The sequence below is a fragment of the Hyalella azteca genome, unplaced genomic scaffold (assembly GCF_000764305.2).
Source record: "Hyalella azteca isolate HAZT.00-mixed unplaced genomic scaffold, Hazt_2.0.2 contig10004, whole genome shotgun sequence".
Classification (NCBI taxonomy): Eukaryota; Metazoa; Arthropoda; class Malacostraca; order Amphipoda; family Hyalellidae; genus Hyalella; species Hyalella azteca.
In genome coordinates, this window is record NW_025940059.1 from 140,382 (window position 1) to 162,257 (window position 21,876).

General features: G+C 36.7%; 1 protein-coding gene across 1 annotated transcript; it reads left to right on the plus strand.

Annotated features, from left to right (window-relative positions):
* Positions 1-17,523: 17,523 nt before the first annotated feature.
* On the plus strand, positions 17,524-20,221 carry LOC108675937 (ionotropic receptor 21a-like). Its single transcript, XM_018163994.1, has 5 exons — positions 17,524-17,919; positions 18,430-18,558; positions 18,836-19,023; positions 19,283-19,477; positions 19,858-20,221. The coding sequence occupies exons 1-5, from the start codon at positions 17,524-17,526 to the stop codon at positions 20,219-20,221; spliced, it is 1,272 nt and encodes a 423-aa protein (XP_018019483.1).
* Positions 20,222-21,876: the final 1,655 nt, after the last annotated feature.

Sequence of the window (21,876 nt, forward strand, 5' to 3'; positions counted from 1 at the left end):
ACACAAGAGACTGCTGCCAAAACACTCAACTTCTGACATCGCCCGCAAAAATCCTCACAGCATTACAAAGCTTCTGTCTCGCTTAGTCTTTTGTGTCGCTATGAACAACTGACATGCTAATAAAATCAGTGCATCACAAATAAATTTGGTGACTTCATATCGTATTTCAAGCGAAATAGGACTATAATCTAATTTACTATTCACATAATAATTTCCTAACTCGCAATTGATTATAAATGGTATTGAAATATTGTTAACGTTATTCATTCGTTCAGCTATTAATCAGCTCCATTATCATATATAGGAAGCGCCATAACGCATGTACAATTTTTGTTAATAGGTTGAGGTAGATTATTATCAAGAATAATGCATTATCGCTAAAATGATAGTATACACTCATTTTGCTATGAAAAAGTCTTGCTCACAGCTAAAACGAATAATTCCTCAGCAAATATATCTGAAAAAGAACCGAAGCTTCGTATATTTCATAAGCGGAATTGAGCGCTGAGAGTATTCATAATTCCTAGACTTTCATCTAAACTACTGACGAATGAGTGATGATCCATTATTTAGTAGCTCATATTGTCATATTGGAGGAATTTTCTTCAAATTTGCATGTTTTCCCCATACTCTTTATCTTACCGGACATAATATGGAATATAAGAACAATCTATTGCTCGACATTTGTTGTAAATAAATGGCGTGTACAACTAAACAACAAAAGTGCTGGGATCTCGGGCTGACCAATATTTAAATCTTTAAATCGCTCACTTCATTCTTTCTTCCATTATTTTTCTAGACAGATCAAGACTTCTGAAGCACGTTAGCATTAAATTATGCATCCAGTCATTTGTAGAGTAACAATTCATTCTAATTCAATCTTCATTCTAATTCAGTAGGATCAAAGTATGTCCCACCAAATGCATCCGCGACGAAGCAACTGTAAAGCTGGGGCCTTGTAAGATGTAAATTATATGTAGAGGTAAATTGGTAGAGGCGAGGAAAATTTTCACAACAGACCTAGAAAGAAAAGAAGGAAGCAAACTGAAAGATTAATGCACATATGAGTTGAAAGGTCCTGAAAGGAAACCGATTAACAAACTTGTGTACGACAAAAGTTATATCAGTGAATAAAAGCTAACACTGAAATACATTATGAAAGACTGGAGATAGCAGATAGTTAACTAAATTTGAACAAATATAATGAAAATATCAGCTGCCTCACATGACGATTAACGATTGTTGCTTCATCATAAGAAACTAACGACTGAGGGAAACAACAACTGCCGCTCTGGAAGGCAACAACAAGAATAACGACTGAGGAAAACAACAACTAAATCATCCAAGAGAAATCAATAGCAGCCACAAAAGAAGGGGCCTGGAAGTTCAGCCTCGACAGGCAACTTCTATAATTACCGAACTTCGATTGAATTACCTCCTGCTGATGTCACAGCTTCGATTCTGAAACGAAAATCCTCGCAAAAGAAAGAGAGAAAATCCTCGGCAAACTGTATATAAATTTTCGAATAGCAAAATTTTGTATATTTTCAGTCACGGCTGCTGTAGTTTTAGGACCTATCATGGATAAAATGGCGCAATAATAAGCCAAAATAAATATTATAATTTTCTTAAGGGCAACAGTTAAATAGTCAGTATATTGATTATTTGTATCTTGTCTTCCAATTTAAAAGAACTTTTGACTTGTCTGAATAAAAAAATGTATACATATACTTCATTAATGCATCAGACAAACTCGCTCTCTAATGCCCAAGTGTGTCTAAATTGTTTTTCATTTTTTGGGGCATAATTTATATTTAAGTACTGCATGTATTTCATAACGTTACTTGTTCATAACGGTTCTCCAGATTGGAATTTACTCTAGAGGAGCGCCTGAAATGATAACCAAACACCCAGCCAGGAGCCGGCACTCCAGCACGCCTTCATATTAAAGCTCTGCAGGCCTTTGATCTGTGCAATTAGAATCAGTCCCTCACATCGCCACGTATAGAGGCAGATACACACGCTCTCTGCAAGATGGCTTCTCGTGTATGTTATTACCTGCCACGTGTCCGCGGAATTAAATCCACTGCACCGTCCACACGCGGCTGTCGAAGAACTTTATTCCACTTCTGTTATCTGGTGTAGGTGGGGCGGTTTTCTGACTGCTGAGTCATTTTTTGCGCTTTGAAACGTTGAATGGTTTTTGAATTGACAGTTTTTAGCGAATGAAGTAAATTGAGATCAAGGCGATTATGAAATGTTCATAGAGAGTGCCTTAACAAATTCATGGAATAAATTGTAATACAAATCATATGAAAAATATGGCTATTCATGTAGACAAGGCAGCATGGATGTAATCTAATAAATGGAAACAATAACAAACTCCTAGAACTCCAGATTATTACTAACAAGTTCCTACAGGATTTGAATTGAATTCTCACAATCATTAATTCTTGACCGTAGAGCGTTGCAGTATGCTAGCATCAGAGGTTGCTTAGATTATTCAGGAGGAGAGCGGATCTGATTTGATGTCACCTTCAAATTCTCACGATTTCGGTCCGTTGCTCCGGTCAACCGCTGGAAATTGCATCCGTGAATCTGAAACTGTTATACGTTTTAGGGTCCAGCGCTCGCTTGATGGTCTTTCGTAGCAATTTCCATAGCAATGCAACAATTACATCTTGAAACTTTGCACTGTCCTTCCCTCGGCCGTTGCGAGGGTCAAGTGCAACTTAATTCGGATTCTCGAGCCCTGGTGGTGCGACCTCCGCCAGTTTGAGGTGCATAGCTTGCTAAATCAAGTTACATTTCGTGGTTCTAAGCACCAAATTGTTTCGGAATTATTCCTTCACTGCGATTCAGTCTTTCGAGTTCTGTGCTTAGGCGGGAGAAGCCGTCCGTTGTTTGGTCTGTAGTGAACATTCTTTTAGAATTTACTGCTGCAAATTTCTTTAGACTGCCGCTGGGAATACGAAATTCACTTATACGCATTCCACTAGGTGGTAGGAGCAGGAATACTAGAGGATCAGAGAAGTTCAATGGTCTAAATGAGTAAATCAAAAATACCCTTGCAATTCATGTGAAAATTCTTCAAATTTAAATGATATTCTGAAGCATTAACAGATAACTACAGTATAGTAATGCTCGTTACAAGATTGACGACAGTAAATTTTGGAGATGCATCACCGTTCATTAAACTAAAAAATAATATAACTCAGTGCTCACTGCAGTGAGTGACAGAGAGTGCATTTTCTCGTCGAAGAAAACGTGAAGTTTCGGACGGACGGACGGACAGACTGGCAGACGGACGGACGGACGGACATGACGAGCACAATAGAGCATTTTTTCCATAAATGAGAAAATGCGCTAAAAAGTACACAGTTCAGTAGAAATTAATAACGTGTTTATTACAATATTGTTATAGTATGGTTTCTTAAAGCTACCAGATTTCTACACGTATCAATTAGGCAGCGCAGAGGAACAGGGACAGCCCGAGAATTCAAACAAAGAAGTAATGCAAAGTAAACTAGACAGCGTCGGCTGTGTTTACTTGGTCCTCCCGTTTGACGGCTGCTGAACTCGCCCCTTACATTTTTTTATTCGGCAGAGCTTGTACATTTAATTTCCCTTTCTATTATTATCAGGTAATATAGTTGACCGTTATCAAGAAAGACTTTTGTGTAAAATAGATAGTAATTTACAATGTTACAAGAATTTACTGGAATGAGTTAAATAAATCGTCACGAATTCAAAAACAATATAAAAAAGGCATGGGCTCCCACGTAATGTTTTGCGAAGCAGCCGGCTTGCGAGAAAGTCGAACAAAATTGCAAAAAGTTCAGGCCTCTTGTTTTGCTCCTGGGTTTTTTGAAGCGAAGACGAGATTTTAAACGCAAGACGCACTTAGCAATTCACTGCACGACGTACACTCATTAGAATGCCTGCAAAGCCTTCTCACTGAGACGAAAAAAGACATGCTGACTCCATCGACCCATTTTACCCCACAACAAAAGGCGCACAAAAAGCTAGTAATTCAATTAAAGTGCTGACTCATATCGCATCTGCTTCACTCTCAGGCACCTCTTACAAAATCTGAAGACTTCTCGCAGGGGCCAAAAACCATGCGCAATTCGATGTATTGATTTTGTAGTGACCTGTGACCGGTGGCTTTATAAAAGAACTATATGTGCCGACGTTTAATACGAGTTTGATGATGAATCCTGAGGAATGTGATAATTTGAATTAAAAAATTTTGAATTAAAAAATCAAGAATAAAATTAACAAAATATCAGCGTATCTTCAAGTTTAAACAATGATATCTTTGATCTATCATAATTTTGTGGAGATCAAATTGAGTATATAGATCAAATTTGTGGAAAAAATCAATTATTAGAAGTAATATTTCATGCGAGGGTCTCTGATTATTCATGCACAAATTATTTTTCATGTTGAATTAAAACAATTCGTTCACGAACGAAGAGAAAGTTTCTTTATTGGTATAAAATATCAGGAATGTATGTGTATAAACGTCAATTAATCGGTTATTATAAGTAACTTGTCTGTTTTTTTACTGATCGAATACCACAATTTGGAGGGAAAATCGAACTGAGGCACAGAATCAGAATCATCAAAAATCTCAAATCATCTGCATCAATAAAATGGCTTATGGTCAAATGTTATTCAATCTTATTGTTTGGAGTTCAGTTTCAAGTTTGATCCTTGAAATTAACGTAGAACTTAGCGTTACAATATAGAGTGTTATAGGTAGTGTTATAGGTAGAATCTTACAATATTATAAACGATTTGTGATAAATCATAAATTGATTCGGTGATGGAGCACTTTGTAAACAAACTCTGTCTGAAAATTTCTCCAAAGACATTTTTTTATTTTCCAGCTAAGCCATAGAGCTATTCTCACCAAGCTACCCGGTCCCTTTCATTATCCAGGAAGCCTCTTCGGACGTTATAAAACAGAGGCTAATACTTAATCTCCGCTCCAGAGAACGCTTTACTGAGTCTGATAAACTCGAGGTGTTTGTTTACCCCAAGGTCGGTCAGATTCTGATTCAAAAATGGTGAACTTAGCAATTCAAAATATGCGACAGTTTCAACTTTTACCTCTTAAGTCATTCCCGTCGTAATGAACTTCTCGAGAAAATTCTGGCTTTAACTTCGCCACTCAAGTGAAGCGGATAATTACTGGGCGATGAACAAAGATCAATATTTCAGGGTGAGGGGCTTTGGAAAGTCAAGGGACTGAAGCTTCGAGTGATTGTTTCTATCTCAAGCTATTACTTTTGTTATGAAAATAGTGCGCCATAATATGCTTCTAACATTTTCTCAATTTGAACTTTTATTTGTTGATGTGATATAAAGTGAGTTTTAAATGTTTAATGTTAAATTTTTTACACTTTCTGTTTTAGGGCAATGTACGATATATTTCCTTTAGAGCAAGGTATGAAATATTTTATTTTAGGGCAATGTACGATATATTTTTCTTAGGGCAAGGTATGATATATTTTTGTATTAGTATTTCTGTATTTTAGAACTTTGAGTTTTCAGTTTAGAAATGCGAAACTAAGGTCTCAAAAATTTCCGTCCGATAAATTAAAAAAAATGGCAATCAAATTCACTATATCTTCAAAGAAAACGTTTCGGAGACCAGCTTCATCATCATTTCCAAAATTCGAAAATAAAAGTATGATCAGGAGAAAAAAATAAAATTTACATGAAAGCGATTAAGGCCTAAATAACGAAAAACTTACATCAGAACTTATTTTTTGATAGATTCAAAAGTCAGATTGCGTTTTGTTGGAGATGGTATTGTTTTCTCATGCTTCGACTTGTTCGTTTATTTGTTCTTTTCGGAAAATTAATTTTGATATATTTTTTAGGAGCGTGTGGGTACAAAGATTGCAAATACCGAGCAAGGATTCAATAAGGGAAGGGAAAGCCAAAGAGACTTTGTTTTTTAAGCCTTTTACAGGGATTCTGGATCACGCACGAGCATATATTTAGAAAATGGTTTTTGATTATTAGATCTCTTACTTGTTGGACTAACAATTTGGTGAAATGAAGTTACTTGTACTGACATTAAATTTTAGAGTTGAAGAGATAGACACAAATGCTGCCTTTAAGGTAGGGTTTGCAATTCGAATAATTTTTCATAGTTCTCGCGAAATAAATTAATTCGGTTTCAAGGGCTGCATGGAATTTAGCTCCTACACAAATTCATTATAATTATTTTAATGCTTAATTTAGGATCTAGCGCTAGAACCTGGGTAGAGTTATTTTTATTGAGCCAATTTTTTCTTGCCAAAATTTTTCCTTCCAACTCGTCGATTTGGGAATTAAAATCCTCACTCAAAGGAGAACGTAGAGCAGTCAAATAAATCGGGTCAAAAAGTGTATTCAAAGTATTGCCAATTTTCAACCCGTGAAACCATAAAGGCAATCACGAGGGAATAAAAGGTGGCAGATTTTTGCAAACGAAGCCTGGCAGCTACTCCCCGTGGAGTTTCGATCGCTCATTTTGTATCATATAGCGGCCAGACTGCCATGACCGGGGCTTTATGGCGTCTATGCAGTCAGGACAGCAGGAACACTCGGTATATCACTTGACTAGTCCACTGACTAAAGGATCACTGGTTTACTAAATAAACTCAGTCTCCAGAGATTGTTTTTAACATGTGTGTTTTTGTTTCGTGCAGAAAATTTTGAACAAAATTCAATTTAATTTATTCAATTCATTCTTTTGGGTGTTCTAGCTTATATATTAATTTATAAGAACACGGGGAAAGTGTCATACATTTTTTTGTTCGTGTGATTCTTGGTGCAATTCCTCAGCGTAAACTTATTCTTTGACTGAGGTCTACCATCATATCTAAAAGTTCCCTCTCATATAAGTCCTATAAATTGCCAGTCAATAATTTTTTTATTTTGAAAATTAGTTTTAAAATGCCATCGATTTCTATTTGCACGATGAGCTTGAACGCGGAGAAAGTATTTTTTGCCATCGCTTGATATTGCAACCGCAAGAAGTGAACATTTTATCCGGTTGCCGAATCGGCTGGCTTTTCTATCGTATTTGTTGAGCGTCTGATCAACTCTCGCCATGACAGAACTGGTCTAGAAAACGTCTCCGATAAGCTTGTTGTCAGCATCCTTTCCTCATCTCAGCTGCAAAATGAGCTCTGGGAGCTTCTTTATTGACGGCTTCTTTTGTTGGTCTTGCCTATTGTGGTCAACCTGACGTTCAGACTAAGAAATGTGACACTCACACTCGCATCCTCGGTAGGCTCTCGACTCGCTGTCAAAACACTTCGCACTTGGAACCTCACTCGTTTTCGCAAACTTTCGGTGTTTATTGCTTGAAACGGACATATGTGATGGCGTTAAATTTTATTGCTATTTCCAAATAAGCATTAAATTAAAACATTTTTATGCAGAAACCTTTGCAGAACAAAATAACAAAACTAACAGCAATTCTGTGGTTGCTCTAGCATCTCACGCACTAAAATCAGCATTCACCACCCCCAATATATCGACGCAGCAGTTCTCACTAGCATCCCACGCAGAAACATCAGCAATAACTAACCCTTAACTACCCGATTACAGCTCGTCCTCCAAACGTAAAGCATGATCAGCATTACACAAGTAAAAATTTCACGACACAGACAATTTTGCCCCTCCGGAAATTTAGCGCAGCAGCATCAGACGCAGCAGTTGCTGCCTAGCGCTGCAGTATTCCGACGCATCACTATTGCGATGCAACAGCATCATTCTGGCCAGGCAAAATCTTTCTAGGACAGCAGCATCCCGATGTATCAGTATTCGGATTGACCATCTCTAGTCTAAAGCATCAGAATTTTCAGTCAAAAGCATCAGTCCACCGCAGCAGAATCACGACGCAACAGAATTTTCAGTCAACAGCATCAGTCCACCGCAGCAGCATTTGGATGCAACATTATCTGTCCAGCGTAGCAGCATTCCGGCACAGCTGCATTTCGAGGCAAAAACTTTGTCACAAAGCAAAAGCAACGTGACGCAAGAGCGATTTCTGACCTTGTCTGTCGAAGCACAAACCATCTGCGGCAGTTAACCGGAATTGTGGTCTTCGCCTAATGGATCCCTGACAAATGACGCCGTCCAAAGCGACGCAAATGAACCACAGAAAATCGGACCTCACAGACTGGCTGCAGAAACTTTGCAGGGCACGAGTGGGCAAGATCTAGAGCTTTTCTTGGGAGAATTAACCTAATGAGAATCTCGATATTTCGCCATACATGCACACATATCCAGAAAAAGGACGAATTAAGCAGAAGGATTTGATTAAATTTGATTCCCAACTTTCAACTCGAGCTGATCTAGTGGATTCTTATTAAATTTCATTCGAAGTTTCTGATAAAACAAATGCGAGGTAATGTCTAGTGTAAGTAAATTTTTATAAATTCTGTGATGGCTTTCTTGGAAATTTAGCTCGTTTCTTATTTCAATATAAAGGTCCGCCAAACGATCTTGTGTCATACAGAACTTCGAAAGAAGGAAATCTCGAAATTAATTACAAGCTGAACCTTAGATACTCTATGTCATCATTAAATTCAGAATCATTTTCCGAATTCAAAATTTAGCCTTTATTCGAAGGCTAGGAGGGACTTCGGTTAGGAAAAGAAGCGACGATTTACGAGTACGATAGAAATTATCGTTAGGTCCAGCTTGAATATGAAGGGTGGGCTAACAGCTTCACAAATATAGACTCCTCATATGGTAAATTCACACAAAAGTATTTTTGTACCGTTGATTCATTCCTGTTCCACGTAAGAGATACTGTATATACAAAATGCAATCAGTTCAGTTACTGAAAGTTATTTAGTCATTGAATAGCCTATTTTTTTTTGTAAAATGAATGATTTGCGAAAAATATATAACTCCTCCCTTCCCACATGTCACGAGTCTCTTGAGGGTAACTTAACTCGTCAATGGCAATTTGTTGTCAGGAACTTCTCGTCTCCAGTGTCGCTTCCAAATCATAATTAGCAATTGCTGATTTCTACCTCCTCTGGTCAATTTAAAAATTTTTTCTAAATCGTTTTAAGATCACAAAATACATGACCGAAAGGAAAACTTAACAGCAGTCGCTGCGCTGAGTTGCTTGCCTATAGGAACAAATTGACTTAGAGCACTCAGTGCCTAATTAAAATCCTGTGGCTAATAATTAAACTGGTTAGCTAGTGACTGTCTATCAATTGTTCAGAATCCCAAGGCTGACAAGTAAAATGGTATTCGTTAGCTGGTGTCCGGTAAGCAACTGGTCTGAACAAAAATGGCTTTTAAGTAAATTGGTATTTGCTCCCAATATAATGACTGGTCAGAAATTGCTCAGAGTGGATTGATTCGCGATGACAATAACTCTATTACTTTATTGATATATGTAACTTTAATACGTAACTCTATTTGATTTATGATCTCGATTATTTTTTCTCGTATTACTTTTTATTATTGTTTCTTTATATACCCTACATGTGAATACACAGAATAAAACAGCTAAAAGTAAATGTCTAGCCTCCTGGTCAAATTTTCCCTTTGTTCATTTCAGCATATTAACAGAAGATTGACATCTCAAAATGACAAAATTTTGCTCCGAATGCCACCCGGGATTAGTTTCGCCTTCAAATGCGACATTTTGGACAGCTCCATCATTTCAAATTCATTCTTGAGCTGCTGAACGCGAGCTCAATAAAGAATTCAGCATGAATTCAGCTCATGGTGACACTTCTCAGCATTAGTAATGTCAGCAAAAACTATATCAGCGAGAAAGAAACGTAGAAAAGACGCGTCGATGAAATCAATCGGTTTACCGGAGTTCCATCACTTCAGCAAATTGATTTGTTAAATCAATTAGAGTTGACAAAGATTACACGACCTTGTAATAGACGAAAAGAGTCTTTCTGCAAGTTTTATCAAGTGTTGGGTCACAGACGATTCTTTTCACAAATTTATAAGACCATTTTTTATGAAATCTGACTTTAGTCCCATTCCTTCATTCAATCACGTCAGTTGAACTCGCGATAAATAATAGAGTACCCAGTCCAAGATGATGAATGCCCAGGATTGAACCTCGAGAAAGATTGCACCAAAGAAAATCTAGTTTGCTTCACTGAGTCATCACATAAAAAGTCAATAACGATTCATCAAAGTGTGACACGAGATGAGTCGTCCAGCATCATCCAGGAGCAATAAATTTCTTCTAAAAGTTTTTCGCCAACCTGTCAGGAGCAACTTGAGATCCAAGATTACGAGCGCTCGCTCTTCTTCGCTTCAAATTTTAGTTTTTGAAGATCTTTCGGCTGACGCTTAGCTCCCTTATGAATATTAGAAGGCATCGCAACTTGTCACTGTCGAAAGAAGCACTTGTAACCTGATTTTTTCCTCAGCGAGCTTCATAATAATCTCATGCAGGCACCGTTACTCACGCTCGCTCTAGTCCCTGGATGAACGTACGTATAACACGAGGGCGCTATTGTTTCGCGTCTCTTTACCGTATTACCCCGCATCACAATTTTCTTCGATCAAAGGCCTCATATGAATTTTTTTTAGTATATTGAACACAGCAGATTTAGGCTCATTCGTAATTATGAAGATGCATACGAACATGAATTAAATTATTAATAATGAAGATGCTAAGTAAATCAAAGAATGACAGTTGAAAACTTGGGCTACTGCGAGTAATGTCGGGATCAGAGTCGGGTTTCTTCCTGAGGCTTCCACTTGAGTTGAATTAATCCTCATCAAGCTCTACTGCTTTAAGATTCTAAGACCATTTAATGGTTCCATTAGTAGCTAGAATTTAACCTTGTGCAAACGTCACCGCGTTGACAGGCTAATTCCCGTTCCTGGACGCAATCCCTGGATGAAATTCTGAGTCATTTTGGGCTCCAACGAAAGCAATCTGCGGGCTCCCTAATCTGCAAGGCTGAAAGCCAAGCCTTGCAGCAGCAGTCTTTTGTGTTCTGCGCAACTCTGACTCAAAGCTTCTAATTTCACTCATCATTACCGGTATCCCTTTGATGCTCATCGAGGGCTCTTCATTGATGGCTACATTGGCGAGGAAGCACTATTTCTGCAAGTATCTGCTTCACTAAAATGACTACTTTATTTGAGTGATTAATAACAATGAAAAAACTTTAGGAGAGACTGAGTGCGATGGAAAAACTCTTAACAATCTTGTTCAATTATTTTAAATCAATAGTAGTACACTATTTATTCCTGTTTTAATTTTTTACGTACGTAATTAAGGAATATACAAATTCCTTAATTGATGTCTCGCCAAAATTAATGGCAAGAAGAATGAAGTAATTTTTTTTAAATTAATTTTTATTGGAAATATTAATAGATGTATAAAAACAATTGCATCGGATTCTCAGCTGTACTGCTCTGTCTCGACAGCAGATGTCTGCTGGCTACTGATCTCTAGTGGCCGCAACTTGCCATCAGCAAAGTGCCAGCAATCTCTTACATTTTTTATGTATTTTTGAAGTGCTCTACAATTTTCATGCATGCATCCGTTACAATGTTAAACTCAATTGCAACGACTGGTGCAACAATATCGAATAGTTTTGTCGGTCATGGCTACGTTAAGAATAAGGACAGACTTTTATTTTTAGCATTATGTTGAGACAATAAAATGTACGAATAGTCTAGAGATAAATATTTATTGGTGAAAAAGTCGAAGAATTTCTTATAGTAAATAGTTTTACATAAATCGATGTATTAAACGGTGGGCAAATCAACCGAGGAAGTATAGTTATGCTTCTATTTAATAGAATTTTTGTGGAAGCGTCACAAAAAGTAAGGTGGGGAAAGATTTTCATCGCATCAATTTTACATACATTGATAAGCCTAAAAATTCAATAAAATATTATTGAATTATCATGTATAATAAAAAAATAAGACCACTTATTTTCCAAGAAAAATCTAAGAAAATCAGCTCTCAAAAATAGAAGATTAAGCAACTCAATGGGCCAATGCAAGGACGTTGCCTAGGGACGCGTGTGCTTCTTTCTCACAGTAACAGTCGCCAGTCGCACTAAAGATGATAGAAACTGCATGTAAAGAGGTCTACTGGGATTCATATCTAGTAAATTATGTGCAACACTAGCAGATCTTTACTGCTTATTTGCTCCACTGGCCCACATTCTCGTGCTGGAGAAATTTTCTAACAAAACATAACCAGAAAGAGATTTAAATATGTTTCCAGAATGCGCTCTTTGTCTCCGAAAATATAGTCTGTTTTGTTGCGGCAAACTTTCTTCTGGAAATTTAGGAGCTTGGTGATATTTTGACGCACTTTAACAAACGGCAGATTTATTTTTTATCCTCCCGTAGTTATATGTTATATCTTACGAGTAAATGCCCAAAACTGAAGTGCCATCAGGAATGAGCCAGGCAATATTAGAAAAATATCATCATATGCTGTCGTATATGGAGAAAATCTCATTATCATAAGAAACTTCAGAATAAATTGCACATGCGCGCAAAGTTCAGTATAGACTGCAAATTTTCCAAGTGTTTACCATACGTTTTTCCTAAATTAGCATTACAAAGCGCGGCTTCCACAATTTCTCGAAATGGCAGCAAATGAGTTCCACTCTTTCCCATTAAATCGTTTGTGTTCTCAGAAATTCTACGAGATGAAACATTAATCTTGTCACCGTGTGGCACTTTTCGGACTCAATTCATTAGTTTCCCGTCGCTTATTTCTTTCTTTTGCTTAAAATGTGCCTCACATAAACGAGACTCTTAATGGCAATACGCAAAATAACTTAGGCAAGGAAACGTTGATGAGATGAATTTGCTGGCAAATAAAAAATAGTTCACATATACGCATTGACACAATTTTTTGCTATTACGCTATTAATTTGAATATTTCATATAAACGTGTAGAGGAAATCACACGAATTTTGAGAATAGCACTACAGTATTTGCTTGGCAAAACTGTTGAATGGCATGTATTCGTCTGCTTAGAGAAAATTTAGTAGATATGTTATCGAACCAAGGCGTCACTACGCCAAGACTAAGAGTAAAGGCAGCGACTAATAAAGGCATACCAGCTTACCGAGTCCAAAGCGTCACAACTTCAAGCCACTTCAGAAGTAAAGGCAGAGATTAATAAAGGCAAGCCAGCGGACTGAAACCAAGGGGCCGATACGGCAAGACGCTTCAGAAGTAAAGGCAGCGATTAATAAAGGCACACCAGCGGATTGAAACCAAGGCGCCAATGCGGCAAGACGCTTCAGAAGTAAAGGCAGCGATTAATAAAGGCAAACCAGCGGACTGAAACCAAGGGGCCGATACGCACGACGCTTAAGAAGTAAATGCTGCGACTAATAATGGCGAGCCAGTAGACCGAGACAAAGGATCCCAGCCTAGACCTCATTACGTGATGGAGGAACTGGCCCATTGACCCAGCTCATGGAAGACGATGGCTCTGTAGCGTGTCATTAGGACCTATGGAACATTACACACTTCTGTTCATGCGGTCTTTGACTGCAATTTATTGGAGAAAATTGCCATGCGGACTCTCACAAGACACACTGAATATGACCAATAACTTTGAAGTAATGAGATCTAAGATATCGATCAAGCTCAGGCTAAGGTATCCTATCTTTCTTTTCACTACATGCAGAAAACTAATAACAACGGCAAATTTGCAGATTCATTTCTGTGCATATCTGATTTTTTACTATATCTGCATCTACGTACAACGATGCCTCGATAAATATAGAAAGAATGAGGTTCTAGGGCCTATAAATGTCATTACTGTAATTGCACAAACGTTGCTACAGAATTTTCATAATCGATGAAGCGCAATTAACCCAATCAATTAAAGTGTCAGCTAGAACACTATCATTATTCACCGTGTCACTGTTACTATCTGCCAATGATCGTAAATTTTTTGACTCGCATAAGCAGCTTCTCATCACATTTTCTCAAACATGAGCGTGCTTTTTAATGGGAAAACATTTTTTCGACGGGAATAATTAACTTGAGCCTCCATAGATCTTTGATGCGATGCTGCTTTAAAACATCTAAACTTAAAAACATGATTCAAACTTCAAAGACATTGCTCTAAAGCGTATATATAACAGATTATTTAGATACTAATTATATTTATCCCGAGCATATAACTATACTCGGTTTTGACCGAGATTATTAAAGAAATAAACTTAACTGCGAACATTATGCAAATTTTACTTAAAATTATATCATTCATATTTTAACATCCCTTACTGACGTAGCAAATCAAGCCTTTATTACCAGCTAATAATAACAATAATGATATTCATCCCAAATTAGGCTCAAATTATCAGTGTTTTTATTCATAATATTCATGAATTATAACTGTTATTTACTCAAGATCCGCGCAGTTCTTTATAAGTGGTACAATAATCTTTCATCCTGTATTCATACTCGCCACATTCAAGGCTTTTTACCGCCGTTAGGTCGCTCATCAAGTTATTCATGGCTGCGGTTATTGGAAGATATCGTCGTCTTAATAATTACATGCAAATTTATTCTAGTGGACGGGGGAGCGTTTGAAACCTCGCTCCTCGAGACCTATAACATCTTGCTGACAGCTTTCTTACTTTCCAAACTCTTCAACTTAATCAGCAGACAGCAATTCTTGTCAAAACTGTTTTACCTTTATAGACATTCGTGAATTTTATCTTAGCAATGAACTAACAGGAAAAGTTTATTAATTAAAAGATAGATATAGCACCTTGAAATTCGTTATTTTACCTGCAAATTGTAATTCTTGCATTTTTATTCATTTGATTTTTTTTGTGCTTCAGTATCCCGCTTCATTTATCTTGAGCGCGAGCCTTGAGTGAAACTCAAGGCTCTTACCGATGTTCAAGAATCTTTAATTCGCGTCTACTCGTCTTATGAGCATCACTTGCCTGCACAACATCGTGAACTTCTTCTTTTGAAGGATTTTTGAAATTCGGTAACTGTTTTGATTACCTCAAGTTTAATTTAACGGTTCAATTTTAGGCAGTAAAAATTGAAATATTTTTTATGCACTATTAAAAAATAAGGCCATAATAAATTTTACAATAAACATGGATTGAGTACTACCAATTTGCATGCTCGCACGTTAAAACTCAATAACATTCATCCATATCAATAATTTAGTTGCACAAATTCCTCAAAAAAGTTTACGAGCATCTACAAAAGGACACGAATGGTCCTTTTGTATTGCCGTGCTCCTCGGAATATTTCAATAACTGCCCATCACTCACACACGATAAAAATATATATATTTTTCATATATAACATTTTATAACCAATTTATGACTTTCCAGCTCGTATTTCACTTGGCAAAGCCGCCATTAAGAAACCCGTCTGGTTTTTTCCCCGCAGCCCTCTCAGGTGCAGTCGTCATTATGCTCCTTTGAAAAGTTTTCACAAACTTTCTGCCGTATTTTCCTGACCATAAAACGATTTTCTGGGCCTCAATCTTACAAAACTCGCAGCCAAAAATTCAGTAAAAATTTGCCTCCAACAAAATTTTTTGTCTCTGACCAGTAAGTCCTTCAAAGATTTCATGTACCGGCGAGTGCAGAATTGGAAATAGGCCAATCAGGCCTATAGAATTTCGAATTAAAAGCAATGTCTGAAATAAACAGTCAAGATTACCATTACCTGAAAATGGCAAGAAGTCATTACCAGGCTTCTTGCCTATTTTCCAGGTATGTAATTGCAAACCAAAATATATCAAGTGTCAAGATATTCGTGGAATATAACCTTGTGCAGGCTCAATAATTAACATAAGGAGCACCTTGTAATCAGATAGAGTTGCCAGTGCGCCATTTATAATTCATCTGTTTACGCATTCACCTGCAGGTCTTTCAAAACAAGTGGTTAATCTTGAGGACTTTAGGAACAATTTGGTTCTTTACGAAGCATAAATATAATGGGATGAAGTCAAAACAAATGATAATCATAGATATTTTTAGGACGGGTATGAGCAAATTTCAGGCTCTAACATTTGACTGATGAAGTATCGCATCAATTATCGAGAAAAACACTTAAGGTTCTTTTGGCTTCTTGTTGCTTTACATTTTTTATCTATTCATGTTTAGCTTTCTTTGTAAACAAAGTTCATTTCCTATATAAGCGTCCGGTAAACTATTTGAATTCATTATACTTTCGCTCCTCAGAGCAACAGGATAGAATTCTTAAGGCCAAAATCTACAAGCTTCTAAGTTGATTTGAGAGACAGAAGTTTGAAGGCTAACAACGAACTTTTATTTCTCCGAAATTAGCTCACACTTCGATGGAGATCCATTTTGAAGTTGTTATTTATAAATGTCTTATGTTTCGACTGTTCTTATGTTTCGACTGTAGTTTTTTTTCGCTTTTTTGAATATAAGGTGTCAACCTGACACAATCATATTGTACATCGCAAATCTTTGATCATTTATTAGGAGTAATTTTAACGAATAAAGGGCCACTTCATAGATTTTCTCGTCAGTTTTGTCGCCAATATCAAGTTGCTTCTCGCCCATTAAAACAAGTAGAGAACTAAAATGATCGGTGATAATTAATGAATCCTCAATTAGAGTAGGACCAGCAACACACTCAACTCTTGCACAACGTATGTACAAAGTGGATATAAACCACGACGTACAGGCGTCTGCTAAACGTTCCTAGTATGATCTGGATCGTCGATGTTATTGTTCGAGACATGAAGAGCTTGCGCTCTCGGCTGTTTTGCCAGACAATCACCAATTCCTAAATACAGGCCACCATAGGAGCGAGTCACTGAAGCGCAAAGCCCCCCTGGCTGGAATCATCCAGAATGATTCCGTAAATTCCTGCGCTATTTGGTTATTCACGCAAGATTCTCTGCACAATTTAGGGCCTGGTGTTGGAGAAAAGCCAAGTTTGCCCAGTTTTTCTGTGGGGAATAGAATTAAACGGACTTTGTGTCGAATTTCTTATTGTATTTGTTATTTTATTCGTCCGTATTTGACTGCCTTATTCGTTTGGGATTCGCGATCTCCTGCTGCACTTTGGTTGCAAAAAAGATTTATAAATTCTTATGATCATAGACAAATGTTAACTAGTAAAGCATAAGTTTAAATCAATATCTGTCATGATTAATAATTCATCGTGTATAATTCAGATCAAGCTCATCCGGAATATTTATGCCATAGAATGAACAAATTAAACTTATATCGGCTCGAAATATTCAGCGCTATTTTAGGTTTTAAAACATGATAACATAACTGTAACAACAGGCTTAACAATTGACGGGTTTCATTTTATTTCGAAAATCTATGTTTATTTTGTAGAGCGCCCAACCGCAGCCATACTTCTCATAATAGTTGAGTGGCACAGTGGACAAAAATTTCGTCGATTTTTTTTTCGTGAATAAGTGTTATGTAACGGTGTTAAAATCTAATAAATCACATAAAAACAAAATCAAATCTTTTTAAAACAGAGTTGTTATTGGATATGGATGAATTTCAAGGCAAGACTTTGCATCTGGCGACTGACGTGGACGATTTTCCTCTGGTTTACGAGTTGGAGGACGGCACCGTAACTGGACTTAACATTAAGATCATCGCGGAACTCGCACTTCGTTTCAACTTCTCGTTCACGACTACGAAAAAATCACCCGACTTCCTTTGGGGAAACTGCGACAACGATTCCTGGTCTGGGCTTTTAGGTCTTGTGCAATCCGGCCAAAAAGAGCTCACCATTAACTATTTTTCAATGGCACTTGATCTGAAACCGCATGTGCATTTCGACGCGTCCATTCCTTATTTTTGGGAAGGATTCGGGTTTGCTTTGAAAATGCCGCCGCCTCAGCCTCCGTGGAAGAACCTCCTCAGCCCATTTCAAATTCAAGTGCGTTTACTCATTTAAAAATGGGCTTTTACTGCTCTATAGAAACAAACTAGGCTCATTCAAGGTTCATTTAAAAAATTATAAATTGGAGTTTCCTATTCAACTAGATAGTTTCGCATTCAATTTTATATTTACTTCATTCAGGAACCGAATCAAAATTAAGGGACCTTCATTAGGCACGCTTGTTTTCTTTATAAATGCGAATGCATATATATGTCCTTATGGCAGCTGTTTTTTACATTCATCTTCCTATATGGGAGGGAATAGGCGTAGTCTAATAAAAAATATGTGCTGCCCACAACACTGGATGAGCTACATATATTGTATTGAAAGTGAAAAGTTTTGAATAGATTAATTATTGATAATAATTACTAATAATTATTTTTTATTTAGTTATTTATTAATTAATTATTTATTAACAAAATTAATTATTAATAATTAATTTTTTGATAATAATTAATTTATAATAATTAGGTATTAGTATAAATTATTTCATGTATTGCCTCATAGGTTTGGATGTCAGTGCTGCTGATCGTGCTTGTCGTGCCAGCTTTCATGTGCGCTCTGTATTGGCTGAGCTTCGGTGACATCATGGCTCGCAGGATGAGGGCATCTGATATTTACATCCAACACTTGATGGTTTAATTACTATAAAGAATTAATGTTATTCAACCATCTTAATTCCATCATTATTATTCGTAAAATACTCATAATTACTCCCTTGAGGTTGACATTAGTTTTTGCATTTCGATGCAGAATTCCTTCTGATTTTGAAAGTGAACAGAATTAACATTTTATATGTATAATCATGGGATGAAATTGTTTATTTTTATATAATGTTTGATGTCTATTCATAGAATAATTACTGGAGTATGAGCATTAACACGAAGTATCCTACGTTACTTCTTCCTCGCAGGGATTTCTTCAACAAAGTGTTTCGGTTACGCCAAGCAGCCCTGGCTTGCGTATGGCGAATTTCACATGGTGGCTGTTCTGTCTTCTCGTCACACTTTATTATTCATCAAACCTTTTCGCTGTACTCACCGTGCCTGTGTTTCCTCAAAGACTGTCGACTGTAAAAGACCTAGAGAAAAGCGGCCTCAGGTCTGGCTGTTTTTTGAAATGATGATAATTACCATTGGAATCATTTGTGATTTTATTGAAAAAGCTGTTACACCATTGGGTGATACGTTTCTTGTAAGTATGCTGAAAAAATTATTGAAATTCTCGGAAGCTCAATTTTTCGAAAACATTCCTATAGAAAAACATCCCTATAGAAAAGCGTTCACTTGGACTCAAATAATTCAAATAAATTTTTTTGAATTTCTTCTTCTTTTTCGTCAAAATAATTTATTTGCTTCAGACTTGCGATGGTGTACTACGGAGAATTTCTGAGCGAAGCTTTGCTGACATCTGGGAACGCAGATCTCGAGGCCCTGGGGAGGCGGATGGATCTGATAGAACTCCCTGACGCAGACTCCGCGCGTCACTACCAGCAACTTCTGCTTTATATGAAGAGTGGATCACACGCCATTACTGAGACTTTCTCCTTCCTGCAGTCAGTCTTAAATGTGCCGAATTTGAGAAATGAATATCATTTCTAGAGTTAATATTATGGGATAGGAATGCAGTGTTAATGCAAATTCTAAGCACGATCAAGGTATTATCGATAAGTTATTACAAATAATTTGGCCTCAAACGTGAAAATCGAATAGATTTTTAGTTACATATCTTTCGAAAAATGTAGTATCGAGCGCGTAGAATTTTCAACAAATTCATGGAAATGGGTGTAAGATTTGTATTGACTAAAAAAATCAGAGAATAAACCGTCTTAAGACCTTGTATTGACATTGTATGGCGTCACTTTTCTAATATCTTCGTTTTGTATTTTTGTCTAATATTTTCGTAATTTATTTTTTCTATTATTTTCGTACACAGGGCGCTGCTCCGCAGAAGTAACTCGTCCCACTACCTACTCAAGGAGCAAATTTTCTCAGGGCCTTTGGTGTTCTTCTTCCGCAAAGGCTCTCGCTGGAGGAAGAAAATCAATAGTGGCATACGGAGGCTCACCGAGGCAGGAGTGATCCAGAAATGGTACAAAGATTTAATGGAAAACCGAAAAAACGAACCTGACAAGACAACTCATCCTAGTGGTCTCACCTTGTACCATCTGCAAGGTCCCTTTTTGTTGTTTGTATTGGAAAACGCTGTCGCTGCGGCCACGCTTGTTGCTGAAATTTTAAGCTACAAGTATAGCGAGCGGTTCAGGCAACGCAATGAGTCCAATGAAAGTGCAAACTGATTAAAATTTTTTAAAACATTTGAAACGTAAAATATTCCATGTAGTGAGAAATAGATGTTCTTGAAAGGCGGTATTTGATTATGGTCCTTTTTATAAATTTAATATATACTTTATTTCATAAAACTATTACCAAAAACAAGAATATACCTTAAATTTATCCACTACTACGGTTCTTATTCCCAACAAATAATTTATTTATGCACTATGCTAAGTTGTATTGAATGAAATTCATGGATTTCTCAAGTAAACATTTCGGTGGAAAAACTTGGCATAAAATATTTGAGTTTAAGCTTGAAGTGAAAGGGAAGTACTATTAAATTCTTATTGTGTATTCTTAGGGTAGAACTTTGCCACCAAGTTGAATGCAAACGGCAACAGAAATAAATAATGAACTTAAATGGGCGGCCTTTTAGCGGGAACCTAAGACGTGCTTTTAAGTGCGTCTGCGACATCGGAAATTCGTTACTAAAACGCTTTGTCGGAGAGCGCTGCTCAGAAAATCGGTTGCATTCTATTTGAGAAGATATGTGAAATTGTAAAATTAATGTAATAGTAATTGCTATTATTCACAAAGAGCCAACTTCTTTGCGTATCGTCGTGCACTTCAAATGACTTTCATTAATTCCGAAATTTTTAATATTGAAAATAATTTTGAAATCAATGTACTTATCTCCTGCTGTGGGTTATAAAATAAATACGTGCGAATGATTTCAAATTGATGTATTGCTTAGTCTTCGTTCGTTCCATTTTAATCTTTAAACAGTTATTTCAGAATTTTATTCAATTATAAACACAAATATATATGTAAGGAATAAAGTCTTCCTGAATTTATTCCTACATCGTAGTTCTGCATCTACGAATATAAATGCGCGATAAATTCATTAAATCATTATTTCTCATGCTGAAGCCACCTCGTATAATTCAGATCAACTTGATAAGAAACATGAAGGACCCAACCCTATGACACTTCTGTACAAAAATTAAGGGTTGCTTTTAATACATTTTCGTTTTAATTCCTGCTGGAAAAATGTTTTTTCTTATTAATCCAACGAAACAAATAAGGAGAAAGGCAAAATAAAAATAAGTAATTAAATCGTTCAAAAACATGTCTCACAATTAATATTTATTTACTCATTCATCTAATGAAGGAAATAAGAAGGCAAATAAAATTGACAAATAAATAATTTGTTCCAAAACATATATCGTAATCCATAAGCGTGTCAGCAGCGCTTTTTGCCACAACGTTGCTGGTCCAAGAAGCGCGCGTGTCAACAGCCTCCTCTGCCGCCGTGTCCATCCTCTACAAACAAGCAAACGAGGCTCTGTAAATATTGACGCCATGGCGATTTTAACTGAAAATATTTCCTAATGATTTATGGATTTAGGGAGGTATTACTGCTAATGGATTGAGGGACGTTTTACAGCTAATGGATTCGATAGAAACGGTAGTCTCGCATTCAATAAGGACAGATTTTATTCTGGTACTTATATTCTGTGAAGAAATTTATTTTCAACAATGTGGCATGAGGATGGAAGCGAAATAAAGCAGCAGTTTTGTACCTATTGCTTCAAAGATTAATATCCGTCAGTGTGGATGGAGCTTACGCCACTGGAACATGGATTTATAATACCAAAATTCATTTTCAAGCATGTTC